General features: G+C 41.4%; 1 protein-coding gene across 2 annotated transcripts; it reads right to left on the reverse strand.

Moving 5' to 3' along the window:
- Window positions 1–119: 119 nt before the first annotated feature.
- DARS2 (aspartyl-tRNA synthetase 2, mitochondrial) lies at window positions 120–22,905 on the reverse strand. 2 transcript variants are annotated; one of them, XM_080647962.1, is made up of 17 exons: window positions 22,195–22,905; window positions 21,479–21,578; window positions 18,216–18,282; window positions 16,360–16,461; window positions 15,883–15,978; window positions 15,611–15,734; window positions 14,836–14,882; window positions 12,661–12,767; window positions 11,035–11,104; window positions 9,940–10,119; window positions 8,756–8,863; window positions 6,227–6,289; window positions 5,240–5,392; window positions 2,806–3,024; window positions 2,536–2,646; window positions 1,877–1,952; window positions 120–1,165 (listed from the first exon to the last, which is right to left on the reverse strand). In XM_080647962.1, the coding sequence occupies exons 1-17, from the start codon at window positions 22,316–22,318 to the stop codon at window positions 951–953; spliced, it is 1,962 nt and encodes a 653-aa protein (XP_080504088.1). In that variant the 5' UTR covers window positions 22,319–22,905; the 3' UTR covers window positions 120–950. The 2 variants fall into 2 exon arrangements, with proteins under 2 accessions (XP_080504088.1, XP_080504089.1); XM_080647963.1 differs by having other exon boundaries at window positions 15,611–15,710; window positions 22,195–22,903.
- Between the last annotated feature and the right edge of the window lie 122 nt (window positions 22,906–23,027).

The following is a 23,027-nucleotide window of genomic DNA, read 5'->3' on the forward strand; positions in this document are numbered from 1 at the left end:
AACTCTCTATCCCTCTCCCTTCCTCTCTGTAAAAAATCAATAAAATACATTAAAAAAAAATAAATAAAAAAAATAAAAAAAAAATAAAGAGTCGCGGCATTAGAAAGATTGAGAACCACTGGTCTAAGGTAAATGTTTTTAGTACAATTGAAGAAAAGGTATTCAGGGGTTACTTAAAAAAATAGGAATATAAACAATACTGATGAATAAGTTTACTGTTTTACTACAGGTAATCAGTTTTGTTTAATAAAATACACAGCTGTACTTGTTTCTGTTTACAGATGGGTAGACAGTCATACATTTGTGTCCTGTGTTATAATTTTCCAAAGCATTTTCACTCACATTATCTTCCACGTACATGATCTCTGATTCTGGCAAGAGCCCTGTGAGGTAGCCAGACAAGTTCTGTTTGCATTTCACACAGCAGGAGGGAGACTAAGCAAGGCCTGTGTAACTTGCTCAAAGTGAAGCAATGACTGGGATTTTGTGGGTTTCATTTCAGTGATGTTTGGCATTATATCATGTTGCTTTTCACTATATTATGATGATTGTCCAGCTTAATTTACAGGATTTTCTTGGTGACGCTGGTTAAACGGACTCCTCCATTAACTCACCAGTCTAAAGGGGCAAATATTTTCTCACATTTCACACATGATCTGATTACTTCTGTACCAAGTGAACAACCTACTCACGGGGTATAGAAAAACATGATTAGAAGATACTTAGCCATTATATTCTAACAAAGAGCCATCTTTCACACCTCTCCAAGTAAAAAGAAACTTCAAAAAAGTCCCAAACAAAGAATTCTAATAATGCATGTTATCAGGTCCAGAATGAGTACTGTCTGTTTCTTCATTGTGGTAAAGAATGTTGCCTGGAGTACTTCCACCTAAAGACCTGTCAGATCTTTGGCAGAACTCTGGAGGGAGTAGAGGATGAAAACCAAAAGCTCAACTTTCTGCATGGCGAGGAGGATTCAATGAGTTCTTTTCTGTTTCTTCGTCTGTTGGCCAGGAGACCTGAATATGATAGGGCTTCAGGTCCTCAGGAGGGATAAAATCTGGGGCATTGCTCATGAGGTCTTGCCCCCGGAAGGATTTTGGGAAGGCTATGACATCTCTGATGCTTGGTGCTCCAGTGACAAGGCATATCAGTCTGTCTAACCCTGTGAGTAAAACACAAAGTTAACAGATGAGAATGTAATCTGAGGATGGGAGTGACTTCGTTTTTCTACAAAGGTTACAGAGAACTTTTAAATAAGAATCTTTACCAAGTTGCACCCAGGCATTAGTTCCCTGCCTTTTTAGAGAACTTTTGAGATTACTTTCTATCTCACTTTAGAAAAATGCTCTCAGTCACATCTACTGGGATGAACAGTGACAGCAGGTAATACCTTTAGCAAGGGCTTACTAAAGGCTAAACAAAGTTAGGTGCTGTGTAGGAGTCTCTAAGAACACAGAAGGAGGTCCATGTGGTTGAGGGTCCATAGTCTAGTGAACTTTGTAGAATTTCTCACACTCTTCCTTGATAAAAGCAGCAAGGTGAGCGTCCTTGTCCGTCGGAAGGGCCATGGCACACTCCTACTACACAAGCTGGGGCTAGGCAGCAGGGCTTCCCAGGCTCCCACCAAGGTGTCTGAGCCCCCAGGGGTCTGAGCTAAGACCATACAGTTCCATTCTATTAAATCTTTTAAATGAAAATGATTAGTTAAGTTTTAGCTTCATAACTGGTAAACACCAAACATAAATTCTGTAGAACCCTTGGGCTCACTCCCTACCTCCTTTATTCCTCCATCCACCACCCCCCTTGAGCTGATCCCAAATTTGAGACAGTGCAATGGAATGAAATTTGGCTTGTAAAAGGGCAGACTGTTTACCTAAGGCAATTCCTCCATGAGGGGGCGCCCCGTAATCTAAAGCCTGGAGCAGGTGGGAGAGCAATTTCACGTCTTCCTGAAATTCAAAAGACAGTTCCACTTAAATACATACTGAGGGTCCACTAAGTGCACACAGTGCATTTAGGTGTGAAAGGGAAAACAATGGTGAGTTAAAAAAGACCTTAAGAGGTTTACAGTAGAGCAAGGTGATGTGACAAGTCACAGATATGAAAACCTGCAGAGAAATGCCTGGCACTCAGTAAATGCAGCTATTATAATGCAAACAGTAAGACCAAGGATATGGCTCCAAAGGGTAGGATGAAAGCAGGGAACTGTCCTGTCAAGGGACTAGGGAAGGTATTAGGAAGCAACAGTGTCAAATGCTGCTGGGAGGTAGGAGAGATTAGGGCAAAGAACGGGACATTGAATTTGGTGACCAAGAACAGACCACTGGACTTGGGTATTCATCTCAAGTAACGGTGAGAATTAAGTGTGGCAGTGCCTGGCATATAGTAAGCACTGCCAAACAGCTATTACCTACTTTTCAAAGACTTACACTAAAGGTAGAGAGAGAAGCTAATACTATCCTGTATCTAGTGAATCCTCCATTCATTACAAATTTTAAGAGACATAAACAAGGCCAGGTTAGAACATGTTACCTTCAGTAATGTTTCCAGGATGTAGCGCTGGAGCTGTGCATCATGAATTCGGATAGAACCACCTCCTATCTCACTGCCGTTTAAAACCAAGTCATAGTGCTGGCTACGGACCTACAAGATTCAGAGTCTCGACATTAGAGAATGTTAACTACTGACTCAAACCGACAATTTCTTCTGGGGCTTCCAGAACTGGGTCAGACTGAAATCGGAAGTTCTTTGCTTTGTTTTTTTTCCCACAGTTCCTTTGATTTGCAAGCACAGATATGGTACCTTTTCGGGCTCAGTGTGGAGAAGGTGGATGTCACTGGGATGGGGAGCCGTGAATGGGTGGTGGGCTGACTCCAGCTCCCCGGGATTTTCCTTCTTGGGAAGGAAGAGTGGGAAATCCACCACCCAAAGGAAAGAGAACAGAGCTGGGTCACGGAGCAGCACTCCTCTTGCTTCTAGAAGGTCAGCACATTCCAGCCGTAATTTTCCCAGCAAAGAGCACTGCAAACAGAAGATAGGAACATCGAGGAAACTGCTGGGACAGAGTAGTCAGCAATGACCGATCTGGATTCTAAAGTCAGGCGGTTCTCTGAGAAAGGATCAGCCAAGTAATAGAAGACACACTCAATGGTCTGAGAAGGACTGTCACCCTCAGTGATTGGGAATGGAGAACACAGGTATCAGCTTGATGGACCTGAGTCTCATCTGTTTGCTACTAACATCTCTGCATCCTTTGCCACAGTGAAATGGAGATACTAGTAAAAGTATCTATTCCAGCCCTGACCGGTTTGGCTCAGTGCATAGAGCGTCGGCCTGCGGACTCAAGAGTCCCAGGTTCGATTCCGGTCAGGGGCATGTACCTTGGTTGCGGGCACATCCCCAGTGGGGAGTGTGCAGGAGGCAGCTGATCCATGTTTCTAACTCACTATCCCTCTCCCTTCCTCTCTGTAAAAAATCAATAAAATATATATATATATATAAAAAAAAAGTATTCCAGAAGGCTGTGGTGACGACACAGTGAGATAAGACGTGTAAGGTGCAAGATGATGGGCACCTATTCCCATGATTTCCTTACTGCCCTGAAGGGTGTGATGAGGATCTGCGGAGTGCTTGGCATGTACTTACTGTTCAACAATGCTTGCTGCTAGGAGAAGGGCAGGGTGGATTAGAGGTTAACTCAAGAGTGCACCTTTATGCTGAAACCGGTTTGGCTCAGTGGATAGAGCGTCGGCCTGCGGACTGAAGGGTCCCGGGTTCCATTCTGGTCAGGGGCATGTACCTTGGTTGCGGGCACATCCCCAGAGGGAGGTGTGCAGGAGGCAGCTGATCGATGTTTCTCTCTCATTGATGTTTCTGGCTCTCTATCCCTCTCCCTTCCTCTCTCTGTAAAATATCAATAAAATATATTAAAAAAAAAAAAAAAAAAAAAAAAAGAGTGCACCTTTGGGAACCAGACTTTGAGGGTTAGGAAAAAAATCTGGCCGAAACCGGTTTGGCTCAGTGGATAGAGTGTCGGCCTGCGGACTGAAAGGTCCCAGGTTCGATTCCAGTCAAGGGCACGTACCTTGGTTGCGGGCACATCCCCAGTAGGAGGTGTGCAGGAGGCAGCTGATTGATGTTTCTCTCTCATCGATGTTTCTAACTCCCTGTCCCTCTCCCTTCCTCTCTGTAAAATATCAATAAAATATATTTAAAAAAAAAAAAAAAAAGATTCCCATCTAGCAACTGGAAATAATTTAAAAAAAAAAAAAAAAAAAAAGAAAAAAATCTGACTCCTCCACATCCCAGCTGTGTGTGTGCAAATTTTAAACTTCTCAGCCTCAGTTCTCTTTACAATAGTAACAGTAGCGGTACTTGACCTTTACAGCATATTTTCAGTATTTGTGTGACTTCTATACCACTTCTGCATATTTTACAATGGCCTATTCAGCTTCGTCCAGTCTTCTGTGTATCTTCTGAAGAGCAGTGAGTCGGCCGGTGCCTGGCAGCCCTCACCACCTCCCAGTGGCTGCTCCAAGGAAGAGGATCCTGCCACGATCAAGTAGGGCCAGGTGTCTGCCAGCCAGCAGCCCTCCAGCAGTCTGACCTGTCCTCCACATTTTCAGAAATGCATTATGTATAAAAGTTAGTGACTACCAAATTTTCTTAATTTACAAAACTTAGAAAATGAACATATTTTTTCATAGTTATACATCGAGTCCCGACAGCTCTCTACCTAAGTGGCTTTCCTAATCAGAACCACAGCCAGTCTGTGAGCAGTGCCCATGGAGGCTAGTGGCCGGTGAAGAAACTAGTTTTTATACAGTGCATTATAAAGTGCTGAAAGACATTTACTCATATATCCCTAGCCGGTTTGGCTCAGTGGATAGAGCAATGGCCTGCAGACCGAAGGGTCCCGGGGTTCGATTCTGGTCAAGGGCATGTGCCTCAGTTGCAGGCTCCTCCCCCGGCTGCTGGTGGAGGTGCATGCAGGAGGTAATCGATGTGTTTCTCTCACATTGATATTTCTCTCTGTCTTCCCCTCTCTCTAAAAATCAATGGAAAAATATCCTCAGATGAGGATTAAAAAAAAAAAAAGGTATTTACTCATATAAAAACTCATGCAGAGCCGCTCCATTTAATGAAATTAACAGTCAATTTCAAATGTGTATTACATGCACAAAAGAGCGCTCCATTCAGCCCCAGCAGCACGGAGCATGGAGGTAACTTCTCTTACTGCTCTCTTGTGCTCTCCGGCCGTAAGCAGGACCATGTCCTCCTCCTGGTTCTCCATTCGTCTGATCAGGCCCAGTCCTTGCTCCTCCATCACAAGCTCAGCAACCGGAGAATTCCAGTTCCTATTGGCTTTCAGGAACACAGGTAAGACTTCCTGTGATAAAGAAAAAGATTCATTAACATTTTTCTAAAAAGTGGGGTTTTCTTATAGTACAAAGATTTCTTGTTCCCAATAGAAGGAAACTTACATGAGATTATCTCTATTCCCTCCTGAACCGCTTCAAAATGATACAAAAGGAATTTAAAAAGCAATCTCATAACAAAAAACACAGAGAATGACGAGTCAGGAGGGATGTCAGTAGATGAGATTTCTGCAAATTTTTGGCAGATTGCAAGTGAATGGAGCATAAAGTCTTATATTTTAGATTCTTTCTTCAAAGTATCACTGATTTTAATGACTCAAAAAACATGACTATTTTTAAAGTCATTGATTCCAAAATGGCCGAGGCAGTTTCCATTTCTTGTGAAAGTTAAGAATGCCCATTTCCACTCCTGCTCCTCCCGTTTTAGTTCTACCATTAACCAAGCCCAGAACACAGTTGTCTATCAAAGTTTTACTCAGAATTTTTAAAAAGGGTACAGGAAGAACAATTAATTCAGGCTTTCTTTCACACCCACCACAGTTTCATTTAAATCTTGGGCACATGGGGCTCTATTTATTTTCCTAACCAGATTAAAGTACTGTTGTTTATTTTAAAAAGCTATGGTTGAACTTCCATTCTGATTAACGGTGAGTTCAACTAAGTTGAAGTCTTAGAATTATACCCAGAGGTAAGGTTAAGTTTAAAAATAAAAAGGAAAAATAGAAGAATGATCTGAAATAACAAGATCCTCGGAACTAATGTTAGTGAAAGAACTCAAGCAATTATTAGTTAAAAATATTGAATCCCTGAAAGAAAGGAAAAAAACTGCTCTAATTAATTCTTACCTGATTAAAATGGTCAGCTGCAAATTTCCTAATCGATTCAATGTCTTTCCTTTTTAAGTATTTCTGATGAAAGAAAAAGTAAACTCAACAATATGACACTTAGCTTCATAAACATGTTTATGATAGCAAAGGGAATACAAATATATTTTGTGTTCATCACAAGAGTAGGATTAAATACAAATTTAATTTCTGCTGCCAAGTAACAAAAATGTAAAGCTTGTTACAGGGCTTTAATTTTCCAAACACTGTATGCAAGTGTCACTGGGAATAGCTGTGCATGTATTCCACGTAATATGCAGGATAAATGTTCCAAATGAATTTTTACATTCTGAATTGTGAAAGAAACGATAACTTTCAGGTCAATAAGAAGATTCATAATTTAATTATTTCAGGTCTCTTAAAATTCTTTATATCTTACTTTTTGTAAATTATCTCAATGTCTTTCTAAGTAAGACAATGTCATCATAACTAATATTTATGGGCCACTTAAGTAGGTATGGGAGATAAACAAAGGAGGAGTCAGGGTTCATGACCCAGCAGGTCTGATAAGCTACTTGGGGAAGAATGGACATCCTCAAATTGGGGTAAATAATAATGACAACAATATATGTTGTACAGAGCTCACCTGAGTACATTCATTCTTTCTGGACTAGAGCATGGATACCACATTACTTTCCACTGAACATATGAAGTAATTATGAGACTGAATTCTTATCCCCAGATTGAATATACTTAATATGCTTATATATCCGAATGAGTAGTCTTTCAAAATAGTAATCTTTTTCAAGACCCAACATGCAAGGGTTATGCTGGGTTAAGCTGAGAGCTCTGGACAAACTGAGGCTGGAGACAGAATATGAATATGATGTTATGCTCATCACTAATGAAAATGACCCCAAATGAAGCAGGTGTACTTTACAGCAATGTTTAAAAGGGGAAAAAGTAAAAAAGCTCTAGATCTTGAGTACAAACTCATATTCATCAGGTTTTATTGTTCTCCATAGTTTTAGGGACACTGTTAGACTTTACATAAAGATATGTAAGTATTCTTTTTCTTTAAACAATTTTTATGAGTTTATTTGAAAAGATTATATTCTCACTAGAGGCCCGGTGCACGAAATTTGTGCACGGGGGAAGGGAGTGTCCCTCAGCTCAGGCTGCACCCTCTCCAATCTGGGACCCCTCGAGGAATGTTCGACTGCCCGGGCAGTCGGACATCCCTCTCACAATCCAGGACTGCTGGCTCCCAACTGCTCGCCTGCCTGCCTTCCTGATTGCCCCTAACCGCTTTTGCCTGCCAGCCTGATTACCCCCTAACCACTCCCCTGCCAGCCTGATTGATGCCTAACTGCCCTCCCCTGCAGGCCTGGTCCCCCCCAACTGCTCTCCCCTGCAGGCCTAGGTCCCCCCCAACTTCCCTCCCCTGCAGGCCTGGTCAACCCTAACTGCCCTCCCCTGTAGGCCTGGTCCCCCCAACTGCTCTCCCCTGCAGGTCTGGGTCCCTCCCAACTGCCTTTCCCTGCAGGCCTGGTCGCCCCTAACTTCCCTCCTCTGCCAGCTTGGTCACCCCTAACTGCCCTCCCCTGAAGGCTTGATCGCCCCCAACTGCCCTCCCTTGCAGGCCTGGTCCCTCCCAACTGCCCTCCCTTGCTGGCCATCTTGTGGTGGCCATCTTGTATCCACATGGGGGCAGCCATCTTGTGTGTTGGAGTGATGGTCAATCTGCATATTACTCTTTTATTAGATAGGAGAGAGGCCTGGTGCACGGGTCGGGGCCAACTGGTTTGCCCTGAAGGGTGTCCCGGATCAGGGTGGGGGTTCCCTTGGGGCGTGAGGAGGCCTGGGCGAGGAAACTCTGGTGGTTTGCAGGCTGGCCACGCCCCCTGGCGACCCAAGTGGAGGCCCTGGGATCTGGGGTTTATTTATCTTCTACAATTGAAACTTTGTAGCCTGGAGCGGAGCCAAGCCTTCTGCTTGCTCCGTGGCAGCAGCCATTTTGGGGGGGATTTATGTATCTTCTATAATTGAAACTTTATAGCCTTAAGCAGAGGTCTGGGCCAGCCAGGGTGTGCAGAAAGCTTGGCTTCCTCCATCACCGGGGGCAACCCTAGCCTCCTCCTCTTTCCAGCTCCGTGGCTGGCGCCATTTCTGTTTGGGTTTATGTATCTTCTATCATTGAAACTTTGTAGCCTTGAGTGGAGGCCTAGGCCGGCAAGGGCAGGCGGAAAGCTTGGCTTCCTCCATTGCCCGGGAAACCCAAGCCTCCCTCCTGCTCTCTGTGGCCGTAGCCATCTTGGTTGGGTTTATTTGCATATTCACTCCTGATTGGCTGGTGGGTGTGGCTTGTAGGAGTGGCTTGTAGGCGTGGCTTGTGGGTATGGCGGAGTGATGGTTAATTTGCATATTACTCTTTTATTATATAGGATTTAAAGAGGACTGTCCTTTCTGAAGTTTAGACGTGCCCATGTTGAACATATTTACTTCCCACAAACAGGTTCTAGAGAACACACAGAATTGTGCCTCACTTACTGCTCCTTCAGGGATGCATATGGCTTTGACGGTTCCTTGGGGTTTACTAAGTGCATCTTGAAGAAATCCAACCTCTGTGTTTCTGAACACATCGCTGATGTCTACAATCTGGGAAATGGGTTAAAAAAAAGGGTAACTAAAACATTTTACAAACAAGTTTTTAAAGAAAGTAAAGCTGTTAACATCTACAAAGTGCATTCACATAGAGTGATTGTCATGGGCTGGGCACTATGGCTCGTGCTAATGTACTCTTCACTAGTATTAATTCATCTCATCTGTAAAACAAGAGTATAAGGAAGGCATTCTTATTATCCCCATTAAATAAATGCAAAAACCAAAGCACAGAGAAGGCAGAAACTTGCCCAAGATGACACAGCTGGTAGTGGCAGAAGCACAATTGAAGCAGTCTGATTTAAGAACCACTGTTTCATATTCCAAAACAAAAATCAAGGAGTGTTTGTTGTGGGATATTTAAATTTTTGTTTTTTGGCAGCAGCTGTGAGTAGGCAGTTAGGACTTTGTATAGCAAATGTTTTCAATCTAAGAGCCAAGCACTGCCTATTTGTAGACGAGGCAGGACTCAATTTCTGAGGCATCTGAACTGAGAATAGATGCGGTAATGTCACCAGCATCACACAAAGGGCTGTTGCTCTCTAAGAGCAAATAATGAGAGGCTTGCCAATGGAAACTGCTCCATGTACATCCTCCCCTGACCCTTATAGTTAAATATGTATTGATCTTGATAATTTGAAATTTTTTTCCATAGGTTTGAGCTCTTTAAATACCACAGAAAAAGAATAAATATCTCTTAATGGCCTTCCAAGTGCCATTTTAGTTAGCTTAAGAAAAATTGATGAGGAAAAAACAGGGTTTTTTGTTTTTCCTTTCAAGTTATCATTTGTGTCCATATAATTGATAACTTATCAATAATATAAACCTTATAGCAAGAATCTTGCTCTCTGGAATTTGGTTTTGGAACACAGTAGATAGAAAAAAGTATTGTGATGCTAACAGACTGTCATCCTCTCTTGCTGTAGCTCCAAAACAACAAAAGTAACAAGCTAAGGTAACAACAGAAATATGATACAGCAGTGTGTGCAACTGGTTGTAAATTTCGAAGTGGTTCAAAAGACTGTGGGACTATATGGGGGTAGAGACCAGGAAAATTGAAGAGGCAAAAGTACCTTCATCCCAAAGCGAGTGTCGGGTTTATCAGTTCCATAGCTGGCCAAAGCCTCAGCAAAAGTCATAGAAGGAAAAGGCACCCCCACAGGCCCTTTGTCATTGGGCCAGGAATACTGGAGCAAACCCTCAATTAGACTCCGGATCCCGGTCTGGTCTACAAAAGACATCTCTACGTCAATCTGAAACCAAACAACACATGGAAACTAACTTGAACAGCCATAATATTACTATGTACATATTCATATATTTCTCTGGTTTTAAGTTACCACAGGATTCTGGACATAAATACTTAATACATGGGGGGAATAAATATTATTGTACATCTGTGTTTAAACTTTTTTTTTTTTTTTTTTCAGAGGAGAGGGAGAAAGAGATAGAAACATCAATGATGAGAGAATGATCAATTGGCTGCCTCCTGCACGCCACCTACTGGGGATAGAGCCCAAAACCCAGGCATGTGCCCTGACCAGGAATTTAACTGTGACCGGGTTCATAGGTCGACACTCAACCACTGCGCTACACCAGCAGGACTGTACATCTGTTTTATGTCAGGTACTGTGCGAATGCTTACATACATCATCCACTTGTTTAGTTCCTATGACTACCCATGGCTCATAGAAGCTAAGTCACTTGCCCATGTATGTACAGCTAGTAAGTAGTAAAGCTACACTTGATCCCAGGTCTGTCTACCTTCAAAGCTTATGATTTTTGTGCTTCATCACACTGATTCATATGCTACCAAACAGAAACCAAATCATAGCAGCTCTGATGAGTGCCCAGAGTAGGCAGAGTAAATATCAACATATAGAACTGTTAGTTCTTAATGTACAAGAGGTGTTTTAAGAACTTGATCACGACCATGAAAGTGCTATGGGATCTTTGGCATCGCTTAGTTGGTGGCCAAAATCCTTATAAAAAGGACACACGAAATATGTCAAAAGTTAAATAATGAATGCCTCCACTGCAGGCCAGTTTCAATAAATATCTGATGGATAAAATATAATGAGAAGTCTATCTGACTACTGTCTTGGACTGGAGACACTGGGCTGTAGTGAGACTGCATGAGTAAGAGACAAGTGAATATAGCTTTGTACCTGCGTAAACTCAGGCTGTCTGTCTGGCCTCGAGCCTTCATCTCGATAACATCTGGCAACCTGAAAATATCTACAATAGAAAAATAGCATGAATTGAGTCATGATTCTAATAAGACATACACACATTTCCCCCCAAATTCATGGCCTTGCGGCTATGAGATAAATTAATTATAATACCTAAAGGGCATATAAGAAATTTAAAAATTCATTATGATGCCCTAACCTAATCAGATACGTAGCTGACTCAGAATTGAACTATTCTATATATTGCTTTAGAAATATACAATGGCACCTTTGGATATTCACATATTAGACTGGCATGCAAGGCGGTTCATGCTTCTTCACACAGACTCTTGTGCTTTGGCCAAATTGAACTACTTGTTGCTCCATGAATATACTTGAGCTATGCCATTCAACTCTCAACTCTATCTGCTGAAATGAACTCTGTACCAGGAGGCCCAGCTCACAAAGTTTTTATACTTCCCAAACAATATAATTTCAAACCTCTTAATATCTACCCTGCAACTCTCAATGTACTAATTTTTTGCTTATATCACAGTTGGTTTTATTTATTATCCTGTTCTGTCTTACTAGATTCATTAATTCCTTGAGAACAAAAGCTATTCTGTTTTGAATCCCCTGCCACATTTACTAGCTTATAGCTCTGCACACAGTGGCCACCCAATAAATCTTTACTAAAGAATGACTACAGCCAAAACCGGTTTGGCTCAGTGGATAGAGCGTCGGCCTGCGGACGCAAGGGTCCCAGGTTCAATTCCGGTCAAGGGCATGTACCTTGGTTGCGGGCACATCCCCAGTAGGGGGCGTGCAGGAGGCAGCTGATCGATGTTTCTCTCTCATCGATGTTTCTAACTCTCTATCCCTCTCCCTTCCTCTCTTCCTCTCTGTAAAAAATCAATAAAATATATTAAAAAAAAAAAAAAAAAAGAATGACTACATATTTTTAGAGTATTTTGCATATATTTCCCAAATGCTCATACATTTTCTAACCTTCTTTTAAGAGTTCAGGCAGCCCTAGCTGGTTTGGCTCAGTGGATAGAGTGTTGGCCTGCGGACTTAAGGGTCCCCGGGTTTGATTTAGGTCAAGGGTATATGCCTAGATTGCAGGCTCGATCCCCAGTAGGGGGCATGCAGGAGACAGTCGATCAATAATTCTCTATCATTATTTTTTTATTTTTATTTTTTTGTTAATCTCACCCAAGGATATTCTCACCCAAGGATATTTTTCCATTGATATATATTTTTTTTTTTTTAGAGATAGTGGAAGGGAGGGGGTGAGACAGAGAGAGAGAGAAACATTGATTGGTTGCCACCTGCACACTTCCTAACCAGAGCCAGGGATTGAGCCTGCAACTGAGGTACGTGCCATTGACCAGAATCGAACCCGGGACCCTTCAGTCCGGAGGCTGACAATCTATCCACTGAGCCAAAGCGGCTAGGGTCTCTCTCATTATTGATGTTTCTATCTCTCTCTCCCTCTCCCTTCCTCTCTGAAATCAAAAATATATTAAAAAAATAAAAAGAATCCAGGCAACTTTTTTTTCTTTTTCCCTTCCCGTCACCACTTTTCCTTTCCTGACAACTACTAGCATAAAGAAAGCTCACCTGTCTAAACCACCAACCATCAGAAGCTGCTTAAACTGTTGAGGACTCTGAGGGAGAGAATAGAACTTTCCAGGTTCCCTGGATGGTATTACAAACTCCTTTGCACCCTTTTAACGAGAGAGGGGTGGGGAGGGAGAGAGAGGAGACATTATGAAAAGAAACAAACCCAAGAACTGGTGGAAGCTGATACTTCAGCTCATCAATGAACTAAAGAGCAAAGTCCTTCTGATGACAGAGATCATTTCTTGTTCACCTTTTAGTCCCCCAAAGGCTTGCACACAGTAGTCTTTAAATGTTTGGACATAGCCGAAACCGGTTTGGCTCGGTGGATAGAGCGTCGGCCTGCGGACTGAAAGGTCCCGGGTTCGATTCCGGTCAAGGGCATGTACCTTGGTTGCGGGCACATCCTCAGTGGGAGGTGTGCAGGAGGCAGCTGATCGATGTTTCTCTCTCATCGATGTTTCTAGCTCTCTATCCCTCTCCCTTCCTCTCTGTGAAATATCAATAAAATATATTTAAAAAAAAAAAAATAAAAAAATAAATGTTTGGACATAGTAGGTATTAAATGTATGCTTGTTGAAATGAATTCTCAATTCCTATTCACATAATTCCTACCTGCTTTTCTAAATTAAACTACAGTTTTATGAGTCCAGATATTGTATAAATAGATTGAACATCAAGGTTTAGAAATGTCAGTTCTTAATGAATAAGGGATTTATATTTAGGGAACCAATTCATTATTTTTTTAAAAAATATATTTTTTATTGACTTTTTACAGAGAGGAAGGGAGAGGGAAAGAGTTAGAAACATCGATGAGAGAGAAACATCTATCAGCTGCCTCCTGCACACCCCCTACTGGGGATGTGCCCGCAACCAAGGTATATGCCCTTGGCTGGAATCGAACCTGGGACCCTTGAGTCCCCAGGCCGACGCTCTATCCACTGAGCCAAACCGGTTAGGGCCCAATTCATTATTGATTTGCATCAAAGAAAACTCAAGTAGAATACAAAGATTTTTATCTCAAAATATTGACCCATACAATTTTTTCAACTCTCTTTTCTTTTAAGGAAAAATATAGTTTTACTAAAGGACCTAAAGGAAGACTTCAATGAAACCCACATTAAAATGACCAGTCAAAATCCCATTTCTTTTTACCCCCCTTAGATTTGACATTTAGAATAAAAGAGTGAGAAGAATCAGAAGGATTCTGAAGAAGTATGAGTGGCCTTGCCCTGGCCTATTTCTAATGTTCCCTGATTAGTTCATCTACTTCACATTTGTTGCCCACAACTCTTTAAAAAAAATTAAATTTATTGGGGTGACATTGGTCAATAAAAATTATATAGGTTTCAGGTGTATAATTCTCTATAATACATCATTTGTATATTGCACTGTGTGTTCACAAGTCAAGTCTCCTTTCATCACCATTTATCCCCTCTTTACCCTCTCCTACCTACCCCCTCCCCACTGCTTTTGCACTCAACTCTTCAACACCACTATGAACTGAAGGCTAGAAGATGCTATTTTACTTGTTACTAAGCTTTTAGCATTTTCTATGTGAAAAGGTTCATCCTGAATTAAAATGCCCAGGAAACCCAATGCAAAGCCAAAAACTGGGTAATGTGTTGGGTCCTGGAAACTGTAGCCTATGAACCCCTTTTAAGTGAATATCATTGAGACCTAGAGAACATAGGGCTACAATGCATGCTTGGACCTGGTTCAATGAGCTGCTGCACCCAAAGCAGTAGGCGTGACTTCTGCTCAGCCCTAAGTCCTGTTTTCTCTCCTAGACTATGAAGCAGGGATGGCGAAACCCCAACTCCAAGTTCCTAAGGCCCTGCTGCAGGTGAGAAGGGCAGGCTCAGGGTCTTTAAGTGTCCACCTCAGTTAAGGGAGGGATACACACTGGGGTTGGGCATGCAGCGTGGGGCCTTGGCAACAGGATCCACTCACATCCCCAGAGAGAAAATGGATTGTGAGCAGGTGGGACTCGGACTGGCTTTGCCTCTTAGCACCTCTGCTTCACTGGTAATTTTCTCAGCTCTTAAGAAAATCTGGATAATGTGATCATCTTGAGGCAGTAAAATAAGTAAAAGAAATAAAACCAAGTGAATATAAATGCAAAGTGGTCCAGTTTCCTAACTAATAGGACATTACAGTTAGGTTGATACGTACTCCTGGAGTCCTCTTAAACAATGTCGGTGTTTCTACATCCACAAACCCTAAAAAGAGAGAGACATTTGAATTTAATAGATAGGAATTTGTCAAATATGATGTCTATGGTATAGTCCAATAATCTGAGGCTACCCTTAATTAGGAATTTTGATTGAAAAAGTTACCAAGCCCACTGATGATGGTTTCTATAAACCCAAGAAGAAAGCTGAACATTTTCACGAAATCCTATTCTGTTCATAAAGTTGATACTTTTGTAATGAAATAATTCTGACTTAATGGGTCCTTGTCTATGAACTGTTCTGGTTTTTTAAATATTCTGCTAGCATAGCAAAAATAACACAAATAACATAAATATAGTAGGAAAAGACCCCAGGACTAATTAAAGAGTAAAATTTAATTCCCATGACATTTCTGAGCTCACAACAAATGCTATTTAAGCATGACAAAGAATTTTAAAAACTTACAGGTGTAACAACCAAAGGGCTGTCTGACCTGCAGTAGTGAATGGAAATACTTAAGGTAACAGGCACTAGCACCTTTAAAAGGCTGTATCTGTGACCCAGTAGGGAGCTAAAGTATGCTCTGAATTACTAAATTATGTTCTAGGACAAAACACCTGGAAATTAAACTTCAAAAACTGCTTTACACATTAAGTGAATTCCAGACCTCTGGCAACATTGGACCCAATGATGCTAAGGTGAGGATACAGTAAAACTGCTGAATAGAACAGAAGAGATGCTAAAAAGCTCCAAGAACATACAGGCTTCTCCCTTACCATGTAGATTACAGAGATACTCCCGCATTTTCATGACCATCTGGGATCTTAGCCGCAGGTTATACTGCATTTGGAAACTGCGCAAGTCCAAGTAGCGATACTGCAAACGAAGAGCCTCTGTTTTCTAAACAAATTTGAAGATTTTTATGTTTAAATATTTTTTCAAATATTAACAAGACATTAACTTTAGATAGTTTGAAATTTCAAAAACTTTATCTTTAGCTCCCACCATTTGGATATACATAGTAGGCATTAATAACAAAGGATGGCACCTTCATGAAGTCCTTAACTTCAAAGGGCAGCTTCTTGCACAGATTCAGAAGTTCAGCTGTTTTAACCTTGATTTCAATCTCACCTGTTGGCATTTTCTTAAAGAGAGAAAGAGACCTATTTAAAAATTTACTCAGCAGGATATGTACACAGTGAACATTTGTAAAATACATGATTCACTTATGTATATAACATGCACGGGTGCTTAGTGTGTAGTCTAAATGTCTGTGCATAATTTTGACATTCTTATGCATACTTGTGGCTGATATGACCATTAACAAATATCTTAACATGCATATTTATATCAGTGTGTGTGTTTATAGTGAAGATTCTGAAATCTGTAGGTTCATTCATAGAACTTACAGAGCTTTAGTGCCTGATGTCCAATAGGTGCTCAGCCTCTGTTGCCTGAATGTGCAGACAGACAGTGCAAGTGTATATGGTGAAGTTTACATAGATACAGGGTCTAAACTACTAACTGGGTTCTCTTGTCCTGGAGGCCGGGAAACCACTGTCCCAGACACTTGCACCACAGATTCCATGGGGGCTTCACATAAAATCTTCTTCACGGAAGCAGCGGACTACAGAAAAAGAGGGAAAAACAGTTCCAAGAAACACATGAATTTAAAGGAATCTGTGCTAACTCTAGTCTATGGTTTAGAAAAATGGTAATACTCATAGAGCTTAATTGCTGTAAATACTGGGGCTGCCCTTAATGACTTTATTAAAGAATTTGGTAAATTGCATCACAATTTTGACTGCAGTTAATACAACAAGTCAAACTCTTAACTAAGAGTGTAAAAATGTTTTTCTTAAAGGAAAATAAGGAAAGAAACGATTAATGCAAACAAATCCCACATACATACTTGAAAGGCAACTGTTTCCAGGGTTAGTCTTAGGGTCAGTTAAGTCCCACAGCATTAATGGCGTCTGAAGGTTAGCTATGCTCATTTCTAGATCCTGAGATAATTCATTGCTCTTATTTCAAACACTAAAAGCTGAGTAAATAAAATTTTTCTTAGGCATACAAGCATTACAATAGGAACCCATGTTGCCCAACAACTATGATGAGAGAGCTTTATTTTATCTAATTTTAATGGTAATTATTTTTAGCAAGTAGTACCTTCACATGGCTCAAACTTCAAGGAAACAAACAGATATACAGTGAAGTCTCCCTCCTGTCCTTGCCCTTTAGTTCCTCTTCCCAGATACTCACGGATCCTTCCAGGGACACATCATGAAATACACACACACACCCCTCCTTTTTAATACAGATGACAGCACTCCTGTTTTGTTTCCTCTATCAATATACCTTTCTTTTTCCATATTAGTTCATAAAGAGCTATTTTCAACCTTTTTTCTATGGCTGTCATTTTTTATGCCACGCTCTTATTGGGGAACAACTAGGTTCTTCCCAATTTGTTTGTTTCTATTAAAAATAATCCCGCAATGAAAAACCTTGTATTTATGTCATTTTGCATCTGTCTAAGTCTAGGTGTAAGGTGCTTGTAAGATAACTGACTAGAAGTGGAAGGAGTGGTTGAAAGGATAGATGCACTTCTAGTTTTGATGTTGCCAAATTGCCCTCGATGGAACTAGTGCCATTTCGACTCCCTCCATGCATGTAGGAACACTTATTTTCCCTAGCAGTGTGTTGTCAATCTGTGTGTCAAAAATAACAATTCTGTGTAGTTATCTCTCTACCTATGAGTGAGGTCGGGCATATTTTAATACATCTAAAAGTGATTTATATTTTCTTTTTCTTTTCTGTTAATTTTATGTCCATGTCCTAGGTTCATATTTCTGCTGGGTCACTGTTTGTTGTGTTTTTTTTTTTTTTTTAAATTTGATCTGTAGTAACCTTTTATTTATTTATTTTTTAAAATATATTTTATTGATTTTTTACAGAGAGGAAGGGAGAGGGATAGAGAGTTAGAAACATCGATGGGAGAGAAACATCGATCAGCTGCCTCCTGCACACCTCCCACTGGGGATGTGCCCGCAACCAAGGTACACGCCCTTGACCGGAATCGAACCCGGGACCCCTCAGTTCGCAGGCCGATGCTCTATCCACTGAGCCAAACCAGCTAAGGCTGTAGTAACCTTTTAGATATTAGCCCCTGTATTTGATGTGCTCATTAACAAATATCTCATTTATATTTATATAGGTGTATGTTTGTGGTGAACATTTTCCCCCAGTTTGTCATTTGTCTCAATGTTGCTTGTATTTTTTTAACTTTTTATTAACTTTTGAATTTCAAACCTCAAACAAATTTAGTTACCCTGACCACAGCATCAGAGAGGCTTTCAGTAACAGTAGGAAACCTTCCATTACCTCATCCTGAGGAATGAGAACTTGAACAAGCCCCTGGAAATCTCTTAACACCAGGAAGATGTTTTGCCTGATTAATGAAGAAAATGAACATGTTAGGATAAAATCTCTGGGCCCAAAATTTAAGCAGGCAAAGCAAACAAACAAACAAAAGACCCATATAATTTCTCACATTTATTATAATAATATGTGTTTTTATTAGCTACTAGTGTCCTGGTGCACAGATTTGTGCACATTAAAAGGAAATTAATTAGAAGAAATATTTTAATATTGCTATTCGTGTCTTGCTGATGAAAACAAAATAGGATTCTATCGAGTTTCCTATCTACCTACTCCAGGACTTCTGTGAGGATCAAATGAGATGAGGCAAGGGAAAATGCTTCACAAACATTTAGTTAAACTATAAAATGGCTATAAAGCAAGTTGGGTTCCTGGGCTGAAGAAACTCCAAGGATACTAGTCACTAGGGAGAGGAAGCCGGGCGTTGCTACATGATGTCATTACCCGGCACCAACAGTGACCGTTTCCGGGCTGGGCTGGGCTGTGGGGTGCATTTTGCGCCAAGGGGTCTTGGCAGCGTTGGCTGCGATTTGGTGAGGTGTTGTTCCGGGGTGGTGGCGGGGCCTGTGTCCCACTTGGGGGAAGCTGAGTGTTGGCTTGTTGGCGCCAGGTTCGTGGTGCTGTTCATTTTTAAATGGCCAGTGTGCATCAGAGCTACCGGTTGGAGGACGGAAACTTAGCCTTTTATATATATAGATAGTCATGAAATTTTCTATGTAGCTTTTTTTTTTAAATCCTCACCTGAGGATATGTTTATTGATTTTAGAGAAAGGAGAGGGAGAGAGAGAAAAAAAAAATCAATGTGGGAGAGAAACATTGATGAGTTGCCTCTGGAATGCACCCCAACTGGAGATCAAACCTGAAACCTTGGTATGTGCCCTGACCAGGAATCGAACCCAAAACCTTTTGGTATATGGGATGACACTCCAACCAACCAAGCCACCTGGCCAGAGCTCTATGTAGCTTATTATTGAAAAACAAAAAACAAACACACTTCTTTTTGTTTTTAATTTTTATTGGCTAAACAATAAAAGGCCTGGCCTGATGCACAAATTCGTGCACTGGTGGTGTCCCTCAGCCTGGCCAGCGATCAGGGCTGATGGGGGCTGGCCGACCAGGGGGAGGGACCGCAGGAGGTTGGCTGGCCACAGGAGACTGGCTGTGGAAGGGCACTGACCACCAGGGGGCAGCTCCTATGTTGAGCATCTGCCCCCCCTGGTGGTCAGTGCATGTCATAGTGACAGGTTGACCGGTTGTTTGGTTGCATAGACTTTTATATATAATGTTATCCAGATGGCTTATTAATGAAAAGGAAGATTTAAAAAATATTTTAATTTTCATTGGCTTAAGTCTTTATAAGAAAATTTTATTAAATTTGAAAACTTTCCACATATTAAAATCCAAGAGAATATTTTAGGGTACTAAAAACATCTGATTGGACATTTTTGAAGTACAGTAATATAAAGCCTCTTCCTAAAAAAAGATAAAACTAAAATTTTCTGGAGGAGGTCCAACTACTAATTTAATATCTCTATAAACCATCTAAAGGTTCCCCAAATCCCAACATTTTTAGCATTCAATCTACATTTTTCATACTCTTTACTACCAACAAGATGTTCAGAAAGCCTCCTGAATTAAAAAATACATATATATTTATATTGAGTTCAGAGAGAAAGGGAGGAAGAGATAGAAACATCAAGGATAAGAGAGAATCATTGATCTGCTGCTTCCTGCATGCTCCACTGGGGACCGAGCCCACAATTCAGGCACGTGCTCTGACTGGGAATCAAACTGTGACTTTCTGGTTCGTAGGTCAATGCTCAACCAGTGAGCTATGCTGGCTGGGCACCACCTCTGATTTTGAGAAGATAAAATCAACAAATTTATGGGTCAAATGTCCATTCATTTGGGACATATTCTTTAGAGAGGTCACACTATCTATGTATTTGGATTTCTTCAATGTGAATTACTGTACTATTCAGAAATGTTCTAGAATACAACAAAAGGGCTCTAATCTTTTTTTAAAAAATATATTTTATTGATTTTTTTACAGAGAGGAAGAAAGAGGGATAGAGAGTTAGAAACATCGATGAGAGAGAAACATCAATCAGCTGCCTCCTGCACACCCCCTACTGGGGATGTGCCCGCAACCAAGGTACATGTCCTTGACTGGAATCGAACCTGGGACCCTTCAGTCCGCAGGCCGACGCTCTATCCACTGAGCCAAACCAGTCAGGGCAAGGGCTCTAATCTTAAAGAATCACTGTTCTCTACCTAAATTTAGAATAAAATAAGCTTGTTCATGCTCTTGGAGCTTACTAGCTGGCCTATTCCCAATTACTAGTTCTTCGGAGTTTTAAACTAAAAATTTTAATTCCATGGCTGAAAGTCTTTTTAAAAGAAAGTGTTTATTAGGCCATTGCTACCAAAAAAAAACACCCAAAACACCCCATAACAACACAAAAAAAGACTGGTCTTGGGGCATGGAGCAGCATGATTAGATAGAAAAAAAACCCAGCATGTCCGTTATCCCGGAATTTTGCAAGTGTTTTTATACCTGAAACAGAGATAAAGGTGTGACACCTTAAATAAATGAGGCATGCGGCCCGCTGGCCAGGAGTTTGACGTGCTTGGAGCTGTTCTGAAAGAACTAACATTAGCTATAGACAAAGGGAATAGGAGAAGGTGAAGCAGGGCTACTATGGGCTAGGGCACAGCAGCAGAATCTGTAAAGCTCATGTGTGAACAAGAAGCAGAGACTCCTGGAGTTTGAGAGGCCTGGCTATTCACTCTTTTTATATAATCTCAGAAACAGCCACCTGGATGTCAATTATAATTCCAACATACACTAAGGAGTGTGAGCAGTCTTTTGTTGGTTTTGCACTATAGCTGTTAACCAATTAACCCCTTTATCTCTTCCTTCCACCCTCTGGCCTGCAGTAATTTAATTTAGGACATCTCAGAATTTTCTCCTTGTCAGGAGTCTTCAACCCTTGTAAGCCAAGGGGCATTTCAGTTCATTGGTGGATCACACTTCCTTATTACACCCTTCAACATATGCTAGTGGTACTTGCTCAGAGTAACACTATTCGGGCCTTTCAAAACAAAATGGAAAATTTAACGAATTTTGAGAATCTTGTAGGAGTTGTAAAGCTTTTATTCTTCTGACAACACCAGGCATTCTTAAACCGTCTGCGTCAACTTACCTTCGGTACTGAATCCATCCACACAAGGTGACTTCTTGGCCTAAGTGTGAAGAACGCAACTCTCCACACGTGTTGGTCCGGGCAACAAAGCTACTGAGTTCTAAAAAGAAAAAAGCAAGATGAAAAATCTATTATTTCCAAACTGCTTAAAAATAAAGACTTCAAATCATATCATCTTAGGTATTTCATGTCAATGGATAAAATTAATAAAGTAAATCTAAGTATGTAATTTGATTCAATCACTATTAAATCTATAATGTCAAAAGTAAATGTGTCAAAAGACAACTAAATAACTGCCTTAATGTGAATTTTTGCCTTATGTTAGGAAGTCAATTTTTTTTGATCACCAAGCATTTGCATTGACCTAAAATTTACCCTATTCTTAATAGCACAGCACAGATCCTTCCCATATCCAATAGGACCTTAGGAATCACAGAAGTTGGATGGTGCAGTGACTAACTTTAGTGTGAAAGTGAAACAGTCACCATGTACACTTAAAATTTTTGAGACTTAGTAGCATTAACTAAAAGCCTATCTATGTGGCTCATTTTCTGGTCTTTTTAAATTCCAGGAAAACACACACACTATAGTATAAGAAAGGAAGAAGGTGAATGATCTGCTTTTACATTAAGACCATCCATCCAGTTCAGACTAGCGGGGAATGGAGAACAGGATGAAGTGCGGTTCAGAGGATAAGAGCCCCGCACGGCTTTCACCTGGAACTCTCAGTTGTGAACTCAGCAGCAGACTTCTGGCTAGAGACCGCCAGATCGGCTGCGCGATCCTTCCGGTGGGTGTGGCTAAGCCCCTATTTAGCCCAGTTAACCAACTGGAGAACATGTTGAAGCCGCTTGAGGGCGAGACGCTCACGAATCGCACACTGCCGGTGTTGGACGGTGGTCAACAATCATTTTTGGAAATACACACGAATCCCTTAAAATGGTAGGCGTTCCCACTTTCTGCTCCAGTATTCAAGCCCTTCTCCGCTGAACATTCAAGTACACGTGTCTGGAAACTGGATCGGTTTACAAGGTCTTTGGGGTCCTTGGGGACTGGGTAGAAGAAAGACCTTTCTCCCCTTCTCCATGCATCAGTTTCCACTTCTGCTAACAAACACAGCTGCGGCCAGATGTGCAAGAACGCATCCACACAGCAGCGCAAGGCGGGACCCCACGACCAGGGAGAGACTGAAGGGGCCGGTCATCAATCGCACGCCCTTCCTTTCCTTCCGCGCTTCCCCAAAGGTTCCCGCGGCAGAACCGGGAAACAGGGAGAACTCAGCCTCGCGTTTCAATTCTGGCGCCGACCTCGGATATTCAAAATGTGGAAGAGGGCAAATCCAAAACGTTGTGCGGATCCGATTCTCCCACCACATCTGCCGAGTGAGCCAAGCACCCCTCAAAGCGCTCGCGAGCGCCCAAGATTACGGTGAAGACGATCAACCAATCAGAGCGGAGGCCGCGCCGCCATGCTTAGTGAGGCCGGAAATGGGAAGGAAAGCTTCGCGCGGGTGGGAAACAGCTGTCGGCTTAGAAACAAGAGAATATGG

Source organism: Plecotus auritus, assembly GCF_963455305.1.
Source record: "Plecotus auritus genome assembly, chromosome: 12".
Lineage (NCBI taxonomy): Eukaryota > Metazoa > Chordata > Mammalia > Chiroptera > Vespertilionidae > Plecotus > Plecotus auritus.

Coding starts and splice junctions, on each gene's coding strand:
- DARS2 (XM_080647962.1), bottom strand. CDS start 22,318: ATGTTCTCCAGTTGGTTAACTGGGCTAAATAGGGGCTTAGCCACACCC. Junction 15,979..16,359: donor CTCCAGGACAAGAGAACCCA/GTTAGTAGTTTA, acceptor TCTCTCTTTAAG/AAAATGCCAACAGGTGAGAT. Junction 11,105..12,660: donor ATGGTTGGTGGTTTAGACAG/GTGAGCTTTCTT, acceptor TTTCTATTGTAG/ATATTTTCAGGTTGCCAGAT.